Genomic DNA, 27,022 nt, shown 5'->3' on the forward strand with positions numbered 1-27,022 from the left:
AGGGCGGGCTGATCCCAGGGACTACCATTGATCCAGATGGGTTTTGGGCTTCTAGAAGGGACAGTCCCATCTATAGTGGAGATGCAGTCACAGAGCCAGGGACTACATGAGGGGTTGTCGGCGAACATCCAGCACCTGCAGATGCAGTTGGAGGAGTCCAACCACATGCAGGGACAGGAGGTAGTGCTGATCATGAATACCGCCCGGGCCAACAACGCATGTGTGGTATCTGCGGTGGATGCATTGGGGGGGGGGGGGCAAAGGTTTTGGCTATGGATCAGTATGTCAATGCCTTGGGAATTCTGTGCAGGCGCTGACTGAGGCCCATGATGACAGGGCTGCCATCTCACAGGCAGCCATGTGCCAGAGCCACTTGGATATTCCAGGGGCGCTCCTCAGCGGGATGGCTGGGAACATTGGCAGCATTGCCCAGCTGTTGGCTGACGTGGCGCAGACACAAGGGACGTAGCACAGTCACAGTGTGATGTGGGGCAGTCCCAGACGGAGGTGGTCTGCTTCCTGTGCTCCATGGCCACGAACATGCAGATGCTTTTCGAGACCAGAGCAGACCCCCAGACTGGCAGCGCCAGGTAGCAGAGGAGCCTCGGGGGATAGCTCCACTCACACACCCCATCCCATGGAATAGCTCGGGGGTCACCACCGGGCACCCGAGGGAGGAGGAGGTGTTGGGCCTGTGGCTGTGAATCCCATAGGGGAGGTACCAGAGCACCACAGCACCTCGGACTCCCTCCCTCCTGTCCCTGGCGCATCTGGTGGGCAGTGGGCAGAACAGGCGGGCACCATGCCACCTTGGATGCCTGAGCAGCAGTTGGGTCCATCCGGCCCGGTCGCTCCAGAAGACAGCCACCAACTCCCTGGGCGGGAATCACAGCAGGCCACCTCCACTCCTGATATACCGTCTGGGGACCCACCTCGACATAGTGTTAGGGCCAATAAGGCCAGAAAGTTAAACACCAGTTAATTTGGCACAGGTGCAGGGCACAGTTTAATTAGAGGGGATAGGGCAAGTATCTGTCATTGAAATGAATGTATTGTGCCAATCAGGCATGTAGGGCCTCCATGACAGTATGGATGCACCTGTGCTCCGAGCTCTATGAGATCCCGGAAAGGTCCCCACTCGGCACCTGGAAGGACCCCGTGGCGTAAAAGTTCAGGGCGACCGTCACCTTGATGGCCACGGGAGCGGGTGTCCTCCCCATTCCCCTGCGGTACCAGACTATGTGCCCAATCCCACCCCACACCCTGAGGACCCAGCCACCCATCAGGCCAGGAAGGGACCCAGAGGGGGAGTCCTGCATCGGACCAGGATGTACAGGCGTTGCTGGTCATTTGAACAATGATGGACAGCATGTGCCACAGGAAACTCTACCTCAATAAGGAGACCGTACGGCACCTGTGCTATGCCCTCATGGACTTGGCACCACATGGCGGAGGAGGACACCCATTCCCCTGTGGCCATCAAGGTCACTGCAGCTCTGAACTTTCACACCTGAGGGTCATTTCAGGGCTCGAGCGGGGAACTTGTGTGGCATCTCATAGTCTACAGGTGCATCCAACAAGTCAAGGATGCCATGTTTGCCCAGGTGGAAAACTACATCATCTTTGACATGGACCAAGCCCAGCAAGATGCCCGCGCAGCAGGTTTCTCCGCCATCGCCGGGATGCCCCGAGTCCGGACGGTAATGAATGGCATGCATGTTGCCCTGCGCTCACCAGCTGGGAGTGCCATATGTTAACAGGAAGGGGCTCCACTCCCTGAACATGCAGCTCATGTGTGATCACCAGATGAAGATCGTGCATTTGGGTGAATGATTCCCAGGGTGTGTGCACAACAGCTACATCCTGGTGCAGTCGGTCATCCCCGGCCTCTTTGAGGACCACCCCAGGATGGGCGGCTGGCTGTTTTGGGGGATAAAGGTACTCACTGAGGATCTGGCTAATGACGCCAGTCCTGAGTCCGGAGACCAAAGCGGAGACCCGGTACAATGAGGCCCATGTGGCCACCCGGGCTGTGATTGAACAGTGCATCGGATCCTCAAGATGCAGTTCTGACACCTTGAGCGCTCCAGTGGTGTATTGCAGTACACCCCACAAAGGGTCGTTCGCTTTGTGGTGGTCTCCTCCATAACATCGCACAGCAGCGGGGCAACGAGCTGGAGGGTGGTGATGAGGAACATGTGGCCACCGCTGTTGACGAAGGCGAGGATAATCAGGCACCGCCGGGTCAGCAGGGGCTGCAGGTTGATCCCAGGAAGGAACCTCCAGGGTACTGGCATTGTGTCAGCACTGTCATTGTCAAGGGCAAGGGGTTGATGTTAACCCACAGAGAGCTGAGCGCCAGTGCCCCTCAATCTATGCCATAGTCTGACCCCTGCCTCGATGACACCTGCATTTGGATATGAGGTTTACAACAGCGCTAGGTTTGTGAGGTGAAACATCGGCCATGCAGGGGAGATTTGACCGTCCTGGCGAAAAAAACCAGCAATTTAATAGGCTGCCATATCCAGGGGGAGACGGGCTGTGATGGGCTGATGAAATCCTGGCCGTAGGAAAGCGAGTTGTGAGCTGTAATTTCATAGAATTTACAGTGCTGAAGGAGGCCATTCGGCCCATCGAGTCTGCACCGGCCATTGGAAAAAGTGCCCTACCTAAGCCCCCACCTCCATCCTATCCCCGTAACCCCACCTATTTGTTTTGGACACTAAAGACAATTTAGCATGGCCAATCCACCTAACCTGCCCATCTTTGGACTGTGGGAGGAAACCGGAGCACCCGGAGGAAACCCACGCAGACACGAGGAGTATGTGATTGATAGCAGTTGGCATGCTGCCTGCATCAGAACCACCAGGTGCAGATTTATACTAGGATCCTCAGGATTTAGATCCTAGTTTGTTTTGAGACTAACATTCAGTGGAGTTTAATTAATTGTCATAAGGGGTGGTTTGGATGTCAACTTCTCTGCCACAGGCCATTGCTGAAGTCGAGTCCATGGAAGCTTAATAGGAGCTTGTGGAGAGGAAAATGAAAGTGTATGGCAGCTGAGCAAGAGAAAGGAATTAGACTAGGAGGCTAATGCAGGCAAGCTAGGCCATATGTTTTTGTCTGTGCTTTAACATTCTGTGAAATATGGAAGTACATGTCTTGCAGTTGGTTCTGTCTCCAAAATCACTCAATGTGTCCTAACCTAGTAACCTATTTGTAATCCTCTTCACAGCTTGTCACATTTCAAATTTGTGTAAGATCTTTCGGAACTAATAATGCATTTGTAATTTATGATCCCTCCATGTCATTAATCGTGTCTGATGATTAATATGAAGGCACTGAATGTGTCGCGTGTTCGGGACGTAACTCAATGAGGTACCCAAAGAATGACATCTTATAATATTTGAGCATAGATTGTCAAAGTACACCTATAAATAATGTTTCTCTGTTTTAAATGCAGGTTGGAGATCAAATTATCGAAGTACATGGAGTAGATTTTACAAACGTGGATCATAAAGAGGTAAAAAAAAAATGTTTCAGCCTTTCCTTGATTTATTTTTTTCCTTATTTCCATCCCTAACAAGGATGACCGGACACACTTGTTAAAGGAATTCAAAAAGGGAATCAATTTAATCTAACCTGCCTGTCATGGAACTGATGGGTTAGGATACGAGGCTGGTTTTATATCCTGGTCAATTGTACACTCCAATAAGTCAATGGTAAGAAATATTGATCAGGTTATAAAAGCTGACATTTCACCTGATCCCCTGTGCTTCCCACCCAAGAAGCTAGGTTAAAATTATATTCCCCTTTGGATCCACTTTCACAGTAGTGGAAGAGTATGTAATGCGACCGATACAAAGGAAACTCTCCTGGTTCCTGCCCTGGGCTGAGGCTCAGAATGGAAAATCCCATCCCTGGTATTATCACATGGGAACATTAGTCCAAATTAGTCAACAGCAAATTTAGGACCAATATTAGAACATTTTTCTTTCCCCAAACACTGATCAACATGTGCATTGAATTTCTAAACCATCATTTGGATCCAATGTAAATAAAGCATCCCACGAAAATTATATTTTGATGACATATTACAATACAAAACATTTTAGCTGAGTATTATGGTCCAGGGCTTAGAGAACACCAAAATATATCATGGAGTTCACCTGACCCACAACTTTTTAATAGATTTTGGTTATTGGGAGCACAAGGGCCCACTACACAGGTGTGATGCAACAGAGATCTAAAGTATTTTTAAACAAAAACAATGTTTATTCTTTGAATCCAGTTAACCTTTAATAAACACACAGTAATCATCTTATCAACTACCAACACTGATACTCCCCACAGATACATTACTCTATAGGTAACCCTTAGTAACTTTCCTAACAACATCCATAAGTCAAAGACTCTTTTTAACAAAGACAGTAAGTTTTCATTCCTCACAGAAACAGGTATTACTTTGAAATCATCAAGTGATCTGGAGACATTCTTTAGCATGCAGAGAGAGAGGCCAAAATATACCTCCTTAGTTTGAATGCAGCTCTCCAACTGAAAACAAAACTAACCCTCAGAGCCAAAAACAGCTTCCAGCTCAAAACAAAAGTAAAAAGGAGTTCCAGAGTCCAGCTCCACCCACACAATGACATCACTGCAGGCACTTTAGAAGACAAACATTTCTTAAAGTGACAGTCCCATGACACTGAGTTGAACTTGGAGAGTGATTCAGGTGGGTGGCAAGGGAGTAGCAAACCTCTTCCCCAAACCAGCCTTTACAGTATGTGGGCTGGCATCCATGCCTCCTCTGCATGCTGCCAGGCAAAATGTTGCCCTGAGACCCACAACCAAAAAGTGGTGGGAAGCTAGCCAGTGAGTGAGTGGGGAACTTCAGCTGATGGGAGGCTGCCAGCTGATACCAAAGGAAGACTTTCTTTTTTTTTAAATAATTTTTATTGAAAGAGTTTTTCCATACAGACATTTACCCCTACTAATTTTTAAATTATTTACAACACAATCCCTCTAGGCAAATATCCCTCCCTCGCCCGCCCTCTCGCGCGCACCAGTCCTCCCCCCCCCCCCCCAAGCAACAACTTAACAAACAAGGCAGCCTACAGTTTCAGACATGAGCAGCGAGCAGACTTGCCCGCGTTACAGTCGTGCATGTCCCCCCACGACCATTGCTGCCCCCCCCTCCCCTCCCCTCCCCCCTCCCCCCCCCCTCCCCTCCCCTCCCTCCCCTCCCCCCCCCCCCCCCGGGTTGCTGCTGCCACGACCCCGTACGCCTATCTCTGATCTAAAAAGTCAAGGAAAGGTTGCCACCGCCTGGAGAATCCCTGTACCGACCCTCTCAGGGCAAATTTGATCCTTTCTAGCTGAATATAGCTAGCCATATCGTTAATCCAAGTTTCAACGCTTGGAGGCCTCGCGTCCTTCCATTGAATTAATATCCTTCGTCGAGCCACTAGGGACGCAAAGGCCAGTATTCCGGCCTCCCTAGCCTCCTGTACAACCCGGTTCTACCCCGACCCCAAAGATCGCAAGCCCCCATCCTGGTTTGACCCTGGACCCCACCACCTTCGACACCGTCCTTGCCACCCCCTTCCAGAACCCTTCCAGCACCGGACATGCCCAGAACATATGCACATGGTTCGCTGGGCTTCCCAGACATCTGACACACCTGTCCTCACCCCCAAAGAACCGGCTCATCCTTGTCCCCGTCATGTGAGCTCTATGCAGCACCTTAAATTGAATGAGGCTCAGCCTCGCACACGAGGAGGAAGAATTGACCTTCTCCAGTGCATCCGCCCACGTCCCGTCTTCTATCTGCTCTCCCAGCTCCACTTCCCACTTGGCTTTCAGCTCCTCCCCTGATGCTTCTTCCGCCTCCTGCATTATCTTGTAGATGTCTGATATCTTCCCCCCTCCGACCCAGACCCCCGAGAGCACCCTATCACTCGCCCCCTTACTGGGGAGCAGGGGGAACCCCTCCACCTGCCGCCTAGCAAATGCCTTCACTTGTAAATATCTGAACATGTTTCCCGGGGGGAGCTCAAACTTCTCCTCCAGCCCTCCCAGGCTCGCAAACCTCCCCTCTATAAACAGGTCCTTCAGCTGCCGTATACCCACCCTGTACCAGCTCTGAAATCCCCCGTCGATGTTCCCCGGGATGAATCTATGGTTCCCTCTTATTGGCGCCGCCAACAGACCTCCCATTTCCCCCCTGTGTCGCCTCCACTGCCCCCATATCTTGAGGGTGGCCGCCACCACCGGGCTCGTGGTGTACCTCGTGGGGGGGAGCGGCCATGGTGCCGTTACTAGGGCCCCCAGGCTTGTGTTGCCACAGGACGCCCTCTCCATTCGTTTCCAAGCTGCCCCCTCCCCTTCCATCATCCACTTGCGCACCATTGACACATTTGCCGCCCAGTAATACCCCGAGAGATTGGGTAGTGCCAGCCCTCCACTGTCCCTACTCCGCTCCAAAAAGACCCTCCTCACCCTTGGGGTGCCATGCGCCCACACGTAGCTCATGATGCTACTCGTCACCTTTTTGAAGAAGGCCCTAGGGAGGAAGATGGGCAAGCACTGAAATAAAAACAAGAACCTTGGGAGGACCGTCATTTTGATTGACTGCACCCTCCCCGCCAGCGACAACGGTACCATGTCCCACCTCTTAAATTCCTTCTCCATCTGTTCCACCAGCCTGGAAAAGTTCAACTTGTGGAGGGTCCCCCAGTTCCTTGCCACCTGCACCCCTAAGTACCTAAAGCTCTTTCCTGCTCGCTTGAAGGGGAGTCTCCCAATACCCTCTCCCTGATCCCCCGGGTGTATCACAAAAACCTCGCTTTTGCCCAAATTTAGTTTGTACCCCGAAAAGTCCCCAAACTCTGCTAATAATTCCATTATCTCCGGCATTCCCCCTTCTGGGTCTGCCACGTACAGCAGTAGATCATCCGCATACAGCGATACTCGATGTTCCTCCCCTCCCCTAGTCAGTCCTCTCCACCCCCCTGAACCCCTCAGTGCCATCGCCAACGGTTCAATCGCCAGTGCGAAAAGTAGGGGGGATAGGGGACATCCCTGCCTGGTCCCTCGGTGGAGCCCGAAATACTCCGACCTCCTCCCGTTTGTCACTACACTCGCCGTCGGGGCCGGGTAGAGCAACTTCACCCACTTAATAAACCCTTCCCCAAACCCAAACCGTTCCAACGTCTCCCACAGGTACTCCCACTCCACCCTGTCGAATGCCTTCTCCGCGTCCAGCGCTACCACTATCTCAGCCTCCCCCTCCACTGCCGGCATCATAATTACATTCAGCAATCTCCGCACGTTCGTGTTGAGCTGCCGCCCCTTCACGAACCCTGTCTGGTCCTCATGGATTACCCCTGGCACACAATCCTCTATTCTAGCTGCCAGGATCTTTGCCAGCAACTTGGCATCCACGTTCAGAAGCGAGATAGGCCGGTAGGACCCGCACTGCACGGGGTCTTTATCCCGCTCAATATCAGGGAGATCAGAGCCTGCGACATTGTCAGGGGCAGAACCCCCCCCTCTCGCGCCTCATTAAAGGCTCGTACCAGTACCGGTCCCACCAAGTCCACATTTTTCTTGTAGAATTCCACCGGGAACCCATCTGGCCCCGGCGCCTTCCCCGCTTGCATCTGACCTATTCCCTTGACTAGCTCCTCTAGCCCTATTGGCGCCCCCAGCCCTTCTACCAGCCCCTCCTGGACCCTTGGGAACCTCAATTTGTTTAGGAAGTCCTCCATTCCCCCTCTCCTCGTCGGCGGCTCAGACCGATACAACTCCTTGTAAAAATCCCTGAAGACCCCATTCACTTCTTGCCCCTTCTGCACTACCTTCCCGCCCCTCTCCTTCACTCCCCCAATCTCCCTAGCCGCATCCCGTTTGCGAAGCTGGTGTGCCAGCATCCTGCTCGCCTTTTCCCCATACTCATAGACCGCGCCCTGTGCCCTTCTCCACTGCGTCTCTGCCTTCCTGGTGGTCAGCAGGTCGAACTTGACCTGCAGGCTGCGCCGTTCTCCCAGCAGCCCCTCCTCTGGTGCCTCCGCATATCTCCTATCCACTTCCAATAGCTCCCCCACCAGCCTCTCCCTCTCCTGCCTCTCCTTTCTTTCTCTGTGTGCCCTTATGGAGATCAGCTCTCCCCTGATCACTGCCTTCAGGGCCTCCCAGACCATCCCCACCTGCACCTCACCCGTGTCATTCAAGTCCAGATAGCTCTCAATGCTCTTCCGGACCCTTTTACACACCTCGTCGTCCGCTAACAGCCCCACATCCAGCCGCCACAGCGGGCGCTGGTCCCGCGCCTCCCCCATTTCCACATCCACCCAATGTGGTGCATGATCAGAGATCGCAATGGCCGAGTACTCAGCTTCCCGTACCCTCGGGATCAGCCCCCTGCTCAACACGAAGAAATCGATTCTGGAGTACACTCTATGGACGTGGGAGAAAAAGGAATACTCCCTCGCCCTCGGCCTACCAAACCTCCATGGGTCTACTCCTCCCATCTGCTCCATGTACCCCCTCAGCACTTCTGCCGCTGCCGGCCTCCTATTGGTCCTTGAGCTCGATCTGTCTAGCCCGGGGTCCAGCACTGTGTTAAAGTCCCCCCCCATGATCAAGCCCCCTGCCTCCAGTCCCGGAATGAGGCCCAATAGGCGCCTCATAAAACCCGCGTCATCCCAGTTCGGGGCATATACGTTGACCATCACCACTTTCTCCCCCTGCAGCTTACCCTTCACCATCACATACCTACCCTCCTTATCCGCCACCACCTCCTCCGCCACGAACGACACCCTCTTTCCCACCAGAATCGCCACCCCCCGGTTCTTTGCGTCCAATCCAGAGTGGAACACCTGTCCCACCCACCCCCTTCTCAGGCGAACCTGGTCCACTACCTTCAAATGGGTCTCCTGTAACATTGCTACATCAGCCTTCAGTCCCTTCAGGTGTGAGAATACCCTTGATCTCTTGACCGGCCCATTCAGCCCCCTCACGTTCCAAGTGATCAGCCGGGTCGCGGGACGACCCGCCCCCTTCCCCTGCCGATTAGCCATGTCCTGTTCCCTGCTTGCCCCGGGTCGACCCTCCCCTTCTGACCCGCTCCCCATGGCGATGTCCCCCTCCCCCCACCTCTCCAGTCCTCCACTTCCCGTTTCTGGTCTTTTCAGCAGCAACCCGGTGTCCCTCCCTAACCCCCCCCCCCCCCCCCCCCCCCCCCCCCAGGCTAGGACCCCTCCTAGCCGCGATGTACCCTCCATCGTACTCCCGTAAGTCAGCTGGTTCACGCTGACCCGGCTGCTCCTGCCACACTCCGACTCCCCCCGGCTCGGGGGGGGGGGGGGGGCCTCCCCCCCCTTGCCACTCCTCCCTGGCCCCGCTCCAGCGCGGGAAAGGTCGCCATTGCTAGCCACGCCCCGCACTCCTCCCCTCCCCCCTCCTCTGCCCCGCGCGCGGGAAAACAGAGGAAAGCCCGCGCTTTCACCCTGCCACACCCCACCCCGCCATCTTCAGTTCCACCCCCGTCCCCGTCCATGCCTGTAAAGAACCCCCCCTAGGAGCCCCTATCCCCGATCTGCTCTACCCCCCGTCCCGCCTCCCCAACTTAACATTATAAATAACAGATAGATAACAAATAACAATGTACTTAACAGTCGCCCTCTACCAAACAGCATAAATAACCATAAATAACCATGAATAACCACAATAACAATAACTAAGGGAAGTTGGCAAAGGGGGGAAAAAACATCAGAAGAAAAACCCACAGCAAGAGTTCAAGATCCAAACAAAGAATTCAGTTGAAAGTACCCGAGCGGCTACGGCCGCCAAGTATCCCCTGGGTCTAATTCGAGTCCAGTTTCTCTTCCTGTACAAAGGCCCACGCCTCCTCTGGGGACTCAAAATAGTGGTGTTGGTTCCTGTAGGTGACCCACAAGCGCGCTGGCTGCAGCATTCCGAACCTGATCCGTTTTGCATGTAGCATCGCCTTCGTCCGGTTGTACCGGGCCCGCCGCTTTGCCACCTCCGCACTCCAGTCCTGGTAGACCCTCACCGTCGAATTCTCCCACTTGCTGCTCCTTTCCCTCTTGGCCCACTCCAGCACTCTCTCACGGTCGCTGAGTCGCTGGAACCGCACCAGCACCGCCCTCGGGGGCTCATTTGCTCTTGGCTTACTAGCCATGACCCTGTAGGCCTCTTCCAGCTCCAGGGGCGAAGGGACGGCCCCTGCCCCCATCAGGGAGCTCAGCATTTCTGCTACGTATCCCGGGAGGTCTGACCCCTCCAGGCCTTCTGCCAGGCCCAAGATCCTCAGGTTCTTCCGCCTCATTCGGGTATCCAGCTCCTCAAAAAGGCTCTGCCATTTCAGGTGGAGTGCCTCGTGCACCTCTACCTTTCCCACGAGGACCGTGGCCTCCTCCTCCCTCGCAGTCATCTCCTGCTGCAGCTGCCGAATCGACGCCTCTTGGGTCGCCTGGGCTCCCATCAGCCTGGTGGTCGTCGCATTCATTGACTCCAAGAGCTCCATTTTCAGCTCCGTAAAGAAGCGCAGGAGAGCGGCCTGCTGCTCCTCCGCCCATTTCCTCCATTCCTCGGGTGCGCCACCGGCCGCCATTTTGGTCTTCTTCCCCCGCTTTTTTTTGGGAGCTGCTGTTGCTTTCTTTACCACCCCACTCCGGGTACCGACCATAAAGTTGGTCTGGTTCTCTTCAGGGAGCCTTCCCCCACCGGGATTTGTCCTTACAGCGCCGTTGGGGCCCTCCAATCGGCCCGAAAACACCTTTGTAGCAGGAGCAGCCAAACGTGCGACTTAGCTGGTCATAGCCGCAACCGGAAGTCCCAAAGGAAGACTTTCTAACAACATTGTTAAGTTGTAGGGAGTGGGGTTTCAGAAATGTTTTGTGGATGAGGGCTCACAGGCCAATAGAGCCTTTACGTTCCTTTTTGGGGCTGGAGAAGCATTCCTTTTGGCTCCTCCTGGCCAAGTAGATCATAGATTATAGAATTTGCAGTGCAGAAGGAGGCCAGTCAGCACATCGAGTCTGCACCAGCCCTTGGAAAGAGCACCCTACATTTAATAATCTTTATTGTCACAAGTAGGCATACATTAAACACTGCAATGATGTTACTGTGAAAAACCCCTAGTCGCCACATTTTGGCATCTGTTTGGGTACACAGGGAGAATTCAGAATGTCCAATTCACCAAACAGCACGTCTTTCGGGACTTGTGGGAGGAAACCGGAGCACCCGGAGGAAACCCGCGCAGACACAAGGAGAGCGTGGAGACTCCGCACAGACAGTGACCCAGGCCAAGAATTGAACCTGGGACCCTGGAGCTGTGAAGCAACAGTGCTAACCACTGTGCCACCATGTTGTCCCGAGTAAAAAGACTTGCCTGTAGTTTTCTCTAGAGTTTGGAATCCTCTTTCTGTTGTCATCACCCTGACTGGAAAGCTACTTTCTTGTGAAGACTTGTTCGCTTACACTGCCGTCAAAGTTACAGTTTGGGCCCAAAGATGTTACCAGACAATCATCTGGGTATTTTTGTTTTGTTCATAAATTTTGAGTACCCAATTATTTTTTTCCAGTTAAGGGGCAATTTAGCGTGGTCAATCCGCCTGACCTGCATATCTTTAGGTTATGGGGGTGAAAACCACACAGACACGGGGAGAATGTGCAAACTCCACACGGACAGTGACCTAGGACCAGGATTTGAACCCGGGTCCACAGCGCCGTAGTCCCAGTGCTAACAACTGCGCCACGTGCCGTACTATCACCTGCGTATTTAACTAAATACTTCATCTAGTTCGTGGGCAGCACGGTAGCATTGTGGTTAGCACAATCGCTTCACAGCTCCAGGGTCCCAGGTTCGATTCCGGCTTGGGTCACTGTCTGTGCGGAGTCTGCACATCCTCCCCGTGTGTGCGTGGGTTTCCTCCGGGTGCTCCGGTTTCCTCCCACAGTCCAAAGATGTGCAGGTTAGGTGGATTGGCCATGATAAATTGCCCTTAGTGTCCAAAATTGCCCTTAGTGTTGGGTGGGGTTACTGGGTTATGGGGATAGGGTGGAGGTGTTGACCTTGGGTAGGGTGCTCTTTCCAGGAGCCGGTGCAGACTCGATGGGCCGAATGGCCTCCTTCTGCACTGTAAATTCTATGGAAAGGTGGTTGTCCTGGATGTCTTCTCAGAGGAGTGGGTTGGAATAAAATATGCCAGGGACGTTTGGGAGCATAAATTACAAGCTGCCTTCCAAAGGGTGGGTAGGGCTATAGTCACTCTTTTCACCTTGCGACAAAAAAGTAACGTCGGTTCGCTTTGCAATGATTCAGAAATGTTTGCTTTTATTTTGCAACAGGCTGTCCGGGTGCTGAAAAGCAGTAGGAGCCTGACGATCGTTGTACTCACAGGCGCGGTAAGTATTAACCACATTGAGAACAGCAGCAAGAAAACAGGTGGTTTTGAAATAAAAGCAAAATACGGTGAATGCTGGAAATTTAAAATAATAATGGGAAATGCTGAAAAAAAAACGCAGCAAGTCCAGCAGCATCTGTGAGAGAGAAACAGAGTGAATGTTTCGAGTCCATATGATTCTTCTGCAGAAGTGGCTTTTTAAAGGTTATTTGAGGATAGTTTGAAATTAAGTCCCAGTACAGTTATAGCTGTAACTTTGTAAAAAAATATAGATTGTTGCATTCAAGGTTGCATGCTACTAAGTCTACAGTGAATATTCTACTTGGGAGGAGAAAGTTGGTGGGAACAAGTTTCATTGGATGATATTTTTGCAAGGAAAAAAGTGCAAAATAAAGAAAAAAAAGTGCATCACCTAAACCTCTGTGTTCAAACAGCATCAGGAATTAACCTGCTTCAGTTTTAAAAGTATGGACGAACAAAAAAATTAGGAGAAGGCCAGCTATTCCAACAATCTTACCCCTCGCCGTGGTGACTGGAGCTTCATGACTAATCACTACCTCCCAATCTACCTTCCACCTTACGTTTCTGACGATATGTCTAAAAAGCAGCTTCATTAGTTAAAATGGACCATAAAGTTACAGTAAATTTCCCCAGCTCCTAAGAAAATCGGAGCTCGACCTAATAGCCGCGCTGGGTACGAATCCAAGTGAGGCGGTTAGATTGTGGGAGAGTCTGAATTCGGGAACTGCATCAGCCGCCGATCGCTTTCCAATCCAACGGCCCGCTCCCGTTGGCGAGATCCGAATCCGTGTGGAAAGAAACCAATAATCACCAATTAAGCCCAATCTCCATCCTATTAGCTGGAAGGATCTCCAATCTAACGTCTTCCTGTGATCTAACTGGCTCCCCAGTGAGTGGTCACACGGGCGCACCTATTTAAAAATGTGAAACTGGCAAAATAACTGCTGTGGGGATCGGAGGAGGCGAGTGGACATCTTGGAAAACGCATTCAGTCTGGAGGCAAAGGGGGTGGGTGTGTGCCATCATTGGAGGGTCACCCCTGGGCTGGGGGGGAGGGGTGAAGAGAGAGGGGCTCAGAGCCCATGGGTCTGTCATGCCACCCCCCGGACCATGTGTACCCTTATCAGGTGCAACTTCACCTTCTGCCTGACTGTCCCACTAACCACTCTCAGAACAGAGCCCCATATGTGGTAATATGGTGAAAATCACATTTATCCCACCGACTGTGCCATCTTCTAGCTGCATAGCTGAAGGCTATCACTAAAATTGAATTGGCAATATTAGTAATGTAAGCATATCACAGCTCTCAAGTGGATTTCGGTGGATAGACGTGCCATTTCATAGGCGAGTGTTACTGCCCAGCAACCCAACCCCGACTGTGAGGCCTGGATACTTTGCCTGAATACTGGAGGCTGCACAACTGCAGGGGCAGCCGCCTATAACTATACACCCTAGAATAGGACTGTGGTCACGCCTGCGAACAGAGAGTGAGTGTGTGGATCGGGGGGAGGGAGCTTGGCCCCAGTACTGGTGGGGATATGGAGTCCGGGGTCTGGGGTTCAGTGCCCAGGAGTCCCTGTTGTAACCAGGGGTACGTGTGCAGGGCAGGGTCCCCTAGCACAACCGGCTCGTCGGATGGCACCCTGAGAGATAGCAGGGAATGTAAGGGTGGGTGAGGCTTGAGGGATTCGAGAGTCGCGGAGTCGGTGCTATAACTGATCGTCAGTATCTCTCACTCTCTTCAGTTCGTTACAGATATTAAATTATGGATGATATTTTGGATCCAGCAGCAGCTGCCCTCATGGTGGGATTGGCAGTCCAGGTGTTCAGATGGCACTGCCAGGCTGGCACTGCCAGTCACCAGGTGGCACCAAGAGTCCCAGGCTGCCACCTTGTCAAGAGTGCAGGCACCTGGGGGCCTCCAATCCCCTGGGAGACCCCCACAGGTGCCGTTCCATCTGGTCCCCCTTTGTGGAGACCAGTACTGAACAGCGCTCACCCAATGCCTCCAAGGCAAGGGACTTAGATCCCATGCCTTAGTTAGATCTCAGGAACGCATATTAGAGTGAGGCTACCTGTTTTACTCAAATATGCAGATTTTCCAGCAAGTAATCCTGCCCACAATGGGCAGGATTCACATCACGACGCAAGATTGCATTAGAATGCATACCAAGCTGGGTAGATCTTGGAAGTGGGATCTTCTGACATCTACCAGTCACGTTGCGCAGCGCTGTTTTTTGGACGCAACGCGGCCAGTAGATTCCACCCAGTAACTTCTTCATTAGATTGCGCCCAGAAGCTCATTTTGATCATGTGAAGAATTTGAGATACCTTCTATTAAGAAATACATCAAATGATTCCTCATTTAGATAAAATAAATCCCATAATGTCTACTTGCTAGATATTTTCAAATGCTAAGAAGTAACCGAATCTACTTTCTGATTTTCCTTGTGCTCTTTTAGATGATATCTTGATTCTTCAAATAGGTGCTCATTAAAAAAAAAGTAATCTAGTCAATCTCCCATAGCATCAAAATAGGGAGGCAAGATGAGAAGCAAGATTAGCTAACAAGAGGTAATTGAACCAGGACTACAGGTGTAATTTAACCCCCTTTTTAAACTCATTTAGATAGTGTTGAATTTTTACATGTCCATTAGAAATTCCTGTATCCACATTTGTCATGGAAACTGCATATGTAAACTGTTTATACCATAAATGTGTTGTGTTATGTACTCTGGGATAACACAGGCTGCAACTCGATGCAGCTTTGACCAAAAGATACCCCAGATTTTGAAGTAAGTTCAATGTGATTTATTGAACCACTAGCACAGTTCTTTATGCATTCGACTCTCCCGCTAATCTTGCTATAGTAACTCAGTCTAACTAACCAGTCTGCTCTAAGCCACGTGGTGGGTGTGATGCTTCTGATCTGCCCCTGTCTTACTCTCTAAGTGTCGCCTGTGGAAGGAGACAGAGCATGTGCCCTGTCCTTATATATGGGTTGTGTAATGCCCCCTTGGGTAGTGTCACCTCTGGGTGTCTTGACTGCCCATTGGTCATGTCCTATTCTATGTGTTCATTAGCTGTATGCCTGCATGTCATGTTATCTCCGGTGCTCCCTCTAGTATTTACTTAGTCATAGTGTATTCACATTAACCCCTTGTGTATTTACAGTGATGCATATCACCGCAAAATGCACCCTTATGTCAGTGGAATATGCTAAGAGGAACTGTTCACAGACCGATTCTTAATATATTGCTGCATTATCTTCCAGGCAGTTACCCAGCATGGGTTGGAGGATAAATATGTCACTGCTGTCTCCTGAATTCTGCTGTTTGCTACTTTGTGCATTGTAAACCGGTGCCATGCAGCTCCTTTCCCAACTACCATTGCCTTGTACTCTCAAACTTGAAAATAAATCTCTGTCCAATATTTTAGATGACATAAATAATTTAGTGTGTCGTTAATAAACGAAAAATTTAAATAACGATAGATCTTTTTATTGAGAAACAGTGAACAGAAGAAGATACCAAAATTATGGTCGATTCAATCTTTGTAAGTCAAATATTAAAATGAAAATCTAATTAAATCTACTAAAATATTGAAACGTTATGGAAAATAAATATATCAAGAATTAAAGATTTAAGATGTGAAGGGAGCAGTACTGATGGTCACTCAGGCATGATCATTTATATGAATTTATTTTTAAACTGAAACAAAGGCCATAAATTGCTTAATTGGTGAAATGGAAAAGAGAGAATGCATGAGTGACCAGTGGATATTAGAAATGTAATCTAATGGATTAATGGCAGTGGGAAGGAAACTTGGTAAAAAATACATGATCAGCCCTCAGGTGGAGCAATCTTACATGTCATAAATCACAAATTATTGGCGTTTAAGTTTGAACGATTAAAAAAAAATGAATGGCAGAACCTAGAAGGCAATCAAATCTATCTCTTGGTAACCTCTGGTCAAATTGTGAAACAGCAGTGGAGTCTGTCATATCTGGATGTGGCTCCGAGGCTCAAATGGTGACACTGATATCTTGACAGCTAGTTGTTCCTCAATGATATATCATTCTTCATGACCTCGCATTATGAATGCTGAAAAATTCTTTGCACTATTACAAATTGATTTGCTCTGTCAGGGGCAAATTGGATAACTAGTTTGTAATTATTTTTCATGTAAGGGAAAGAGATTTACCATTTTGTTAACAAGCAGCAGTAAACAATTGGAGCTTGCTTAAATACAAGGGCATCTGTTGTACTGGTTGTATTTTTCTTTGAAAACGTTGACAGGACTGTACGGCATTTACCACCCCATTTGCATTCTGACCTTGTTTTCTATATAACCTGACCTTGAAGCACAGACATCGTGACCCAGAGACCTCGACTTTCCAGCCTCCCTTGCAGCAGGCTCCCCCACGCTGGATGCAGCGAGCCGTTCAAATCTGTGTTGACTGTGGTGGGATCAGAAAATTGCAAATCACGACCCCTCATTTAAAGAAAAACATACAGACCCATTTTAACTCATAGTGTCAGTGTTGATTGACTTGCTTTACATTTTTATTATTTCCATTTCATCTGTCTTTTATATGTATAGTATAATTCAAAATATTTTAGTTAATTATTTATTTTATTATACTTAATTTGGTGATGTAATAAGATTTCATGTTCCTGTTCCATTTGATTTAGGGACAGATTATACTATGGGTTTATTGGCCAGGATATTGGAATTGGGCCTACTTGTCATCATTTAAATGCGTTTTATAATGCATAATCCAAGATTCCCAAATCATGTAATGCCCTTTCACAATGCATCTGTGGGGGAAGATTGAGAATAGTTATAAAGCATAATGTGCTTCTCCTGACGTCATGTTTGCATCGATAAGGTTATTGTTACAGAAACAGGCACTATTGGTGGAACTAATTCCATTACCTCATATCTTTGTTAGGTTTAGCAAACATTTCCTGCAATGATGGAAAGTGGAGGATAATGAATTAAAACATAATGAGAAATAATTGTACTCCTTTATCGTTGAAGATAATGATGAAACTCATGAAAACCTCTCACTGGACCAAGAAATGAACAGAAAGGCTACATATAAAAAGGAAAGCCCTTCTGGCCCCATCAGGTAGTGAATGCAAGTAATATCAGTAGCTTATTTCTTCGTGTTGCGCTTTTCAATCCAGGGGAAAGAGCTATTCCAGACAGAAGAAGAACGGATGAATGAACATTACCGACGTGAGCATGAGCGCCAGGAATTGATGCACCAGAAAAAGATAGCGATGGAAACCAACAAGATTGTGAAAGAACAACAAGAGAAAGAGAGGCTGTGAGTTGTTACCTTTTAAGATGCTGTTTGGATTTCTACATGAAACAAAATTCATGTAATGCCCTTTTCAAACTGGCCTCAGTCAGGCATCATCTTCCAGTTGTATTTCCTTGCTGAGGGAACCAACAAAAATGGCCAGAAAAAATATGGAAATATTAATCTTTTAATGTGTCACCTTTCCCTTGAGGTCTGTCATGCAAGAAGTTCAGCTTCCAATAATATTGAGAAATTGTAGCTTCATTGCCTGCTCTCAAATGAGCCGAGGCAGATTGGTTAAAGTTCCTGATCACCTCTGTTTCTTTTTACCTGCAAAGCGTTCAGCATACTATTTTTCACTGTCTGATTAGGTAATTCTATTCTTTGCTAATGGAGCTATAAGTAAACTTAAATCTACTGCTGTATTATTTTGCAAGAAAGGTTTTGCAGTGATTGAACAATAGCTTCATTTATTTGCACTGTTAGAAGGAAATAGATTTAAAAGTTCAAAATCACCTTCACAACCTCAGGAAATCCTAAATTACTTTTTGGCCAATTAAGTACTTATGAACAGTATTCATTATTGGAGGAAATGCAGCAGCCAATTTGTGCACAGCAGGATGCCAGAAGAGTAAAATGTTGCCACAATCCTAGAGGACCATAGGCTGCTCTCCCCTTTAAAAGCTGGCTGCTGAGGATTTAACTTGAGGATTACCAAACCTCAGGAGAGGGAAAGGTTGAGAAGGCAGGGCCTTCATGAATAACCTAAGCCAGTAAAGGAATTGAACACGTGCTGTTGGCATTCCTCCACATCACAAACCAGCCATCCAGGCAACTGAGCTACCCTGCCACCTGAAACGAGAGTGCCCATGATAATGACCAGATAATCTGTTTTAGTGACATTGGTTAAGGGACAAATATTAGATAGAGTACAAGAGGAAATCTATTATTTTGCAAAATAGTGTCATGGTGGGCGCGATTCTCCGCTGCCCACGACGGGTCGGAGAATGGCGGGAGGGCCTTCCCGACATTTTTCCTGCCCTCCCGCTATTCTCCACCCCCCCTACCCCTCCCCCCACGGCCGCCCCACGACACGAATCGCTGCTCGGCGTTTTTTACGGCGAACAGCGATTCTCCTCAGGTCGATGGGCCGAGTTCCCAGGCCTTTACGGCCGTTTTCACGAACGCAAACACACCTGCTCTCACCGTTCATGAAAACGGCCGCAAAGTGCCGTCCCGGACAACCATGGCACCGATTGGCACGGCCGAACCATGGCCGTGCCAAGGGTGGCATGGGCCTGCGATCAGTGGGCACCGATCGCGGGCAGCGGGTCCGATACCTGCGCACTATTTGTTCCTCCGCCACCCTTAGGATCAGTCCGCGGGGCGGCTGAGGGGCATGACGGCCCGCGCATGCGCGGGTTTGACGCATATGCGTGATGACGTCATCCGCGCATGAGCGGCTGACGTCATCGTCAGCCGCCGTGACGCTTGGCGCGCGGGCTTAGCGACGGTCGCTAAGCCCCCGATGCCGTGTTTCACGGGGCTGCGCTGCTAGCCCCGCCCGAGGTGGAGAATCGGGTCCCGGGAGGGGGCGCGGAGGCTGCCGTGAAACTGGCCGAGTTTCACGGCAGCCTTTACGACTCGCCGCATTTGCGGAGAATCGCGCCCGGTATTTTTTGCATCCACCTGAGAGGGCAAATAGCACCACGTATTAACATCTGACAAGACCTCCAAAATTCCAGTACAACTCTGTCGGTGCAGCACTGAAGTGTCAACTTAAATTGCATGCTCTAGTCTCTTCATTGGAAATTGATCCCACAACCTGCAGACGCAGAGTGTGAGTGCTACCACTCAATCATGGTACTTCCATTGAATACATTCAAAAGATTTTTTTAAAACGTAATCATTTCAATCAATTCATCACCATGTTTAGTATGAGGCTGAACCTTCAAGCAAACTGGTCAAATTAAATTCCAGCTCAGATCGAGTTGCAGTTGAGGTCTTCCACTGCTGCATTAGAAGGATGAGGGGGGGATCTTATTGAAACTTACAGGATACTGAGAGGCCTGAATAGAGTGGATGTGGAGAGGATGTTTCCTTGTAGGAAAAACTAGAAGCAGAGGACAAAATCTCAGACTAAAGATATGATCCTTTAAAATAGAGATGAGGAGGAATTTCTTCAGCCAGAAGGTGGTGAATCTGTGGAACTCTATTCTCCCCCCCTCCCCCCTCCCTCCACATACTGCTGACATCTTAACAGCCAAAAATCGACAAACGGTTTCCATCTCCGGGAAAACCAATCCACTGACCCTCTCAAGGTGAACTTGATTTTCTTCCAGCCTGAGGAATTCCACCAGGTCACTTGCCCACACCCCCAGCTTCAGCGGCCCCGAGTCCTCCCAATCCAACAAAATCCGTCACCAGGCTACCAGGGAGGCAAAGGCCAAAACATCAGCCTCTAGCCCCCCTGCACTCCCGGGGCTTACGACACTCCAAATATCGCATCTGGACTCGGCATCAGCACCTTGGACATTACGTCCGTGAACCCCTTCAGCTTCGGGCATGCCCAAGACTTGTGAACATGGTTTGCGGCCTCCCCACACACTGTCTTTCACCCACTCAAATAACCTACTCACTCTGGCCAACATCATATGTGCCCTATGAACGATTTTGAATTGAATTAGGCTAAGCCTCACACATGAAGAGGATGCATTCACTCTCCCCAAAGCCACCTCCCACAACCCAGTCTGCATTTCCCTCCCCAGCTCTTCCTCCCACTCTGTTTGACTTCTCCAATCAGGGTTCCCGACCAGTCTGGTAATTCCTTATAAATCTCCCACTCCCTACACTCGCCAACTCCTGTTTTTGACACCACCTTGTCCTGCAGCACCTGGGGCGGCAGGTTGGCAAAGGATGACACCTTCTTCCTGACATAATCGCACACCTGTAAGTACTGGAACCCATTGCCGCTGGGCAGCTCATATTCCTCTTCCAATTCCTCTGAACCCGAAAAGCTGCCCACCCACAGATATCCCTGCCCGCTGCCACCCCCAAAACCCAAATCTATAATTCCCGCAGATTGGTGCCCACACCGAGGCACCCTCCAACCCCAGATGCTGCTGCCACTGTCCCCACAACCTCAGGGCCGCCACCACCACTGGGCTCGTGGAGTACATGCCTGGTGCCGTCAACAGTGCTCCTGAGCTAGTGTCCTCACAAATGGCTGCCTCCGTCCGCTCCCACACCGACCCCTCCCCACTACCCACTTCCTAACTATAGCTATATTCGCTGCCCAGTAATAATTCATTCTATTTGGCAAGGCCAGCAACCCCAACCCCCTGGAAGATATCTGCAACATGCTAAATGCATTAAAGAATGATGTTTGTGATTTAGTTAATTCATTCATGGAACATATATCACTTTTGGATTATTATTAATATTACAGTTCTGAATTCTTTAACAAACTAGACTGACAGGGATAATTTGCTGTGGTTTCTCACCTTGAAAAGATAAAGGGCGCGATTCTCCGCAAATGCGGCGAGTCGTAAAAGCTCCCATGAAACTGGCCGTGTTTCACGGCAGCCTCCGCGCCCCCTCCCGGGACCCGATTCTCCCCCCCGGGCGGGGCTAGCAGCGCGGCCCCGTGAAGCACGGCATCGCGGGCTTAGCGACCGTCGCTAAGCCCACGCGCCAAGTGTCACGGCGGCTGACGCGCACGATGACGTCAGCCGCGCATGCGCGGGTTGGACGGCTCCAACCCGCGCATGCGCAGATGACGTCATCACGCATATGCGTCAAACCCGCGCATGCGCGGGCCGTCATGCCCCTCAGCCGCCCCGCGGACTGATCCTAAGGGTGGCGGAGGAACAAATAGTGCGCGGGTATCGGACCCGCTGCCCGTGATCGGTGCCCACCGATCGCAGGCCCATGCCACCCTTGGCACGGCCATGGTGCGGCCGTGCCAATCGGTGCCATGGTTGTCCGGGACGGCACTTTGCGGCCGTTTTCACGAACGGTGAGAGCAGGTGTGTTTGCGTTCGTGAAAACGCCCGTAAAGGCCTGGGAACTCGGCCCATCGACCTGGGGAGAATCGCTGTTCGCCGTAAAAAACGGCGAGCAGCGATTCGTGTCGTGGGGCGGCCGACGTCGGGAAGGCCCTCCCGCTATTCTCCGACCCGTCGTGGGCAGCGGAGAATCGCGCCCAAAGGGTGGGATTCTCCGATTCCCCAGCTGCCTGTTTCTCGGCAGGGCTGTTCGCTGCTGGCGGGACTCTCTTTTCCCACCACTTGTCAGTGGGATTTTCCATTGAAGCCATCCTACGGCATCAGGAAACCGACGGGCGGGGGTGCACTGCCACCGGGTGAGGAGAATCCCAATGGCCGGAGAATTCCCGCTTTTAAAATCACCGTCTGTTTTTGCGATAAAATTAAACTGATGTCTTTTGAGAGTAAGTCTGTGCAGAAGTAAATTCTTAGTGTTACATTTCTGAGGTCATATTAAAGCAGTTAGTCCAAAAGTTAATGGGTTTCATTTTTTTGCTCTTATTCTGTTTAACACTAACTAGATTCTGCAATCAATTTTGCACAATCTGCAGCTCGTAATATTCGTGGCCAAGTCTGTTTCCCTGACCTTTGTTTAATTTAAATGATAATGCTCCCTCTAGAGGCAGCCTGATTATGGGTTGAACTTCCCAGCAGCAAGGGATTAGTCATTGTTGGAGGCAAGAGATTAAATTTTAGTTAAATTACTCATTTGTTATGCCAATTCAATTGTTGTTCTAGCCGATCCAGCTATAATCCTTACCCTGTTCAATACGTAGAAACGTTCTATTGTTAGCATAATATACACAGGAATGTTGCCTCAGTACTTGTTTTTTAAAGAACATATTGGACAGGTAGCATGCTGGTAACCTCTGCCCCACTGAATACATATGATTTTCGAATGATACATCATAACAATGGTTGTCACACTGGTGTTGCTTGCTGTTGTTCCAACAGTTATTGCCATTGGCACAATTCAGGATTGACTTACCCCTCTGCCGCTGAGTACTTCATTTCAACTGCGTCACTGTATGGAAATGAAGGTGGATGTCATTCATTCCTGTGGTGTCGAAGAGAAAATAAAATGGAGTATCATATCCTTGGTAGCTGCTGTGACAGGCAGTTCACAGTATCTTTCAAATTGAATATGCCCGAGGGGTTGGGAGGAGAGAAAAGGAGAGGGGAAAAGAAGGAAGGATTTAGATCTTGAGGAACATTGGGAAAGTCTAATTAGGAACCCGAGATATGAATTGAATGGAATGTGTTCATTTTTAATCTTGCATTTTAATCTAAAATAAAGTAGTGCTATTCTAAAACAATGTTCAATATTTTTAGAAGGAAGTTAGAGATTTCACAGAAAACCACTGAAGAACAAGAGAGATATCGCAAAGAAATTGAACAGTAAGTATTTTGTTGAAGTGCTGGTCCCTTTCCACTGATAATGTTTCGCAGCAACCTTGTTTTGATGATGTAATTTGTGACCTGCTTGGGGCAAAGTCTTGGCTCATTAGGGACTTCTCCAATGTACTGCCCAACATTCTTTTCTTAGCTAACATAATCAAAAAGAATATTATGGGATCTTGGTAAGTGTTTAATACACACTGTTTTTTTAAGTACAATATATATATTGTAGCAGGAGGGTAGCATGGTGGTTAGCATAAATGCTTCACAGCTCCAGGGTCCCAGGTTCGATTCCCGGCTGGGTCACTGTCTGTGTGGAGTCTGCACGTCCTCCCCGTGTGTGCGTGGGTTTCCTCCGGGTGCTCCGGTTTCCTCCCACAGTCCAACGATGTGCGGGTTAGGTGGATTGGCCATGCTAAATTGCCCGTAGTGTCCTAATAAAAGTAAGGTTAAGGGGGGGGGGGGTTGTTGGGTTACGGGTATAGGGTGGACACGTGGGTTTGAGTAGGGTGATTATGGCTCGGCACAACATTGAGGGCCGAAGGGCCTGTTCTGTGCTGTACTGTTCTTAAATTCTATGTTCTATATATAGATAATATATATATGTATATATATATCCAGCAGATGAATATACAAATTAATTTCTAGAGGGCGCATCATCATAACAACTATTATTCTGGAGTACCAATTTTTTCTCTTGGAGGTTACATTAATTTATGAAAAATTTTATATACATGTTGAAGGAGCTAAGAAAAAAAAATATTAATTAATATTAACATATTGAACGCTTGAGTGAAAATCAAACAACAGATCAAGAAGGTAGCCTTTATATAAAAATATTGCTATTGTAATTGCTCACATCACACCAGACTACATTCATTACAATTTACAAGCCACTAATGCAGAAAAATATTTTTTTTTTTTTTAAATAATTTTTATTGAAAGAGTTTTTCCATACAGACATTTACCCCTACTAATTTTTAAATTATTTACAACACAATCCCTCTAGGCAAATGTCCCTCCCTCGCCCGCCCTCTCGCGCGCACCAGTCCTCTCCCCCCCCCCCCCCCCTCAGGCAACCTTAACAAACAAGGCAGCCTACAGTTTCAGACATGAGCAGCGAGCAGACTTGCCCGCGTTACAGTCGTGCATGTCCCCCCACGACCCTTGCTGCCCCCCCCTCCCCTCCCCCCCCCCCCCCCTCTCCCCCCCCCCCCCCCCCCCCCCCCCCCCCCCGGGTTGCTGCTGCCACGACCCCGCACGTCTATCTCTGATCTAAAAAGTCAAGGAAAGGTTGCCACCGCCTGGCGAATCCCTGTACCGACCCTCTCAGGGCAAATTTGATCCTTTCTAGCTGAATATAGCTAGCCATATCGTTAATCCAAGTTTCAACGCTTGGAGGCCTCGCGTCCTTCCATTGAATTAATATCCTTCGTCGAGCCACTAGGGACGCAAAGGCCAGTATTCCGGCCTCCCTAGCCTCCTGTACCCCCGGTTCTACCCCGACCCCAAAGATCGCAAGCCCCCATCCTGGTTTGACCCTGGACCCCACCACCTTCGACACCGTCCTTGCCACCCCCTTCCAGAACCCTTCCAGCACCGGACATGCCCAGAACATATGCACATGGTTCGCTGGGCTTCCCAGACATCTGACACACCTGTCCTCACCCCCAAAGAACCGGCTCATCCTTGTCCCCGTCATGTGAGCTCTATGCAGCACCTTAAATTGAATGAGGCTCAGTCTCGCACACGAGGAGGAAGAGTTGACCTTCTCCAGTGCATCCGCCCACGTCCCGTCTTCTATCTGCTCTCCCAGCTCCCCTTCCCACTTGGCTTTCAGCTCCTCCCCTGATGCTGCTTCCGCCTCCTGCATTATCTTGTAGATGTCTGATATCTTCCCCCCTCCGACCCAGACCCCCGAGAGCACCCTATCACTCGCCCCCTTACTGGGGAGCAGGGGAAACCCCTCCACCTGCCGCCTAGCAAATGCCTTCACTTGTAAATATCTGAACATGTTTCCCGGGGGGAGCTCAAACTTCTCCTCCAGCCCTCCCAGGCTCGCAAACCTCCCCTCTATAAACAGGTCCTTCAGCTGCCGTATGCCCACCCTGTACCAGCTCTGAAATCCCCCGTCGATGTTCCCCGGGATGAATCTATGGTTCCCTCTTATTGGCGCCGCCAACAGACCTCCCATTTCCCCCCTATGTCGCCTCCACTGCCCCCATATCTTGAGGGTGGCCGCCACCACCGGGCTCGTGGTGTACCTCGTGGGGGGGAGCGGCCATGGTGCCGTTACTAGGACCCCCAGGCTTGTGTTGCCACAGGACGCCCTCTCCATTCGTTTCCAAGCTGCCCCCTCCCCTTCCATCATCCACTTGCGCACCATTGACACATTTGCCGCCCAGTAATACCCCGAGAGATTGGGTAGTGCCAGCCCTCCACTGTCCCTACTCCGCTCCAAAAAGACCCTCCTCACCCTTGGGGTGCCATGCGCCCACACGTAGCTCATGATGCTACTCGTCACCTTTTTGAAGAAGGCCCTAGGGAGGAAGATGGGCAAGCACTGAAATAAAAACAAGAACCTTGGGAGGACCGTCATTTTGATTGACTGCACCCTCCCCGCCAGCGACAACGGTACCATGTCCCACCTCTTAAATTCCTCCTCCATCTGTTCCACCAGCCTGGAAAAGTTCAACTTGTGGAGGGTCCCCCAGTTCCTTGCCACCTGCACCCCTAAGTACCTAAAGCTCTTTCCTGCTCGCTTGAAGGGGAGTCTCCCAATACCCTCTCCCTGGTCCCCCGGGTGTATCACAAAAACCTCGCTTTTGCCCAAATTTAGTTTGTACCCCGAAAAGTCCCCAAACTCTGCTAATAGTTCCATTATCTCCGGCATTCCCCCTTCTGGGTCTGCCACGTACAGCAGTAGATCATCCGCATACAGCGATACTCGATGTTCCTCCCCTCCCCTAGTCAGTCCTCTCCACCCCCCTGAACCCCTCAGTGCCATCGCCAACGGTTCAATCGCCAGTGCGAAAAGTAGGGGGGATAGGGGACATCCCTGCCTGGTCCCTCGGTGGAGCCCGAAATACTCCGACCTCCTCCCGTTTGTCACTACACTCGCCGTCGGGGCCGAGTAGAGCAACTTCACCCACTTAATAAACCCTTCCCCAAACCCAAACCGTTCCAACGTCTCCCACAGGTACTCCCACTCCACCCTATCGAATGCCTTCTCCGCGTCCAGCGCTACCACTATCTCAGCCTCCCCCTCCACTGCCGGCATCATAATTACATTCAGCAATCTCCGCACGTTCGTGTTGAGCTGCCGCCCCTTCACGAACCCCGTCTGGTCCTCATGGATTACCCCTGGCACACAATCCTCTATTCTAGCTGCCAGGATCTTTGCCAGCAACTTGGCATCCACGTTCAGAAGCGAGATAGGCCTGTAGGACCCGCACTGCACGGGGTCTTTATCCCGCTTCAATATCAGGGAGATCAGAGCCTGCGACATTGTCGGGGGCAGAACCCCCCCCTCTCGCGCCTCATTAAAGGCTCGTACCAGTACCGGTCCCACCAAGTCCACATTTTTCTTATAGAATTCCACCGGGAACCCATCTGGCCCCGGCGCCTTCCCCGCTTGCATCTGACCTATTCCCTTGACTAGCTCCTCTAGCCCTATTGGCGCCCCCAGCCCTTCTACCAGCCCCTCCTGGACCCTTGGGAACCTCAATTTGTTTAGGAAGTCCTCCATTCCCCCTCTCCTCGTCGGCGGCTCAGACCGATACAACTCCTTGTAAAAATCCCTGAAGACCCCGTTC

General features: G+C 50.3%; 1 protein-coding gene across 4 annotated transcripts in view; it reads left to right on the plus strand.

Annotated features, from left to right (window-relative positions):
* Positions 1–27,022, plus strand: part of ush1c (Usher syndrome 1C) — a 352,756-nt gene that overhangs the window by 129,274 nt on the left and 196,460 nt on the right. For all 4 annotated transcript variants that reach the window (XM_038807797.1, XM_038807794.1, XM_038807795.1 and 1 more), the window contains exons 10-13: positions 3,464–3,523; positions 12,376–12,432; positions 17,645–17,787; positions 23,142–23,207. In XM_038807797.1, the coding sequence (XP_038663725.1) occupies positions 3,464–3,523; positions 12,376–12,432; positions 17,645–17,787; positions 23,142–23,207 (326 nt within the window). The remainder of the gene's footprint in view (positions 1–3,463; positions 3,524–12,375; positions 12,433–17,644; positions 17,788–23,141; positions 23,208–27,022) is intronic.

The sequence above is a fragment of the Scyliorhinus canicula genome, chromosome 9 (assembly GCF_902713615.1).
Source record: "Scyliorhinus canicula chromosome 9, sScyCan1.1, whole genome shotgun sequence".
NCBI classification, from domain to species: domain Eukaryota; kingdom Metazoa; phylum Chordata; class Chondrichthyes; order Carcharhiniformes; family Scyliorhinidae; genus Scyliorhinus; species Scyliorhinus canicula.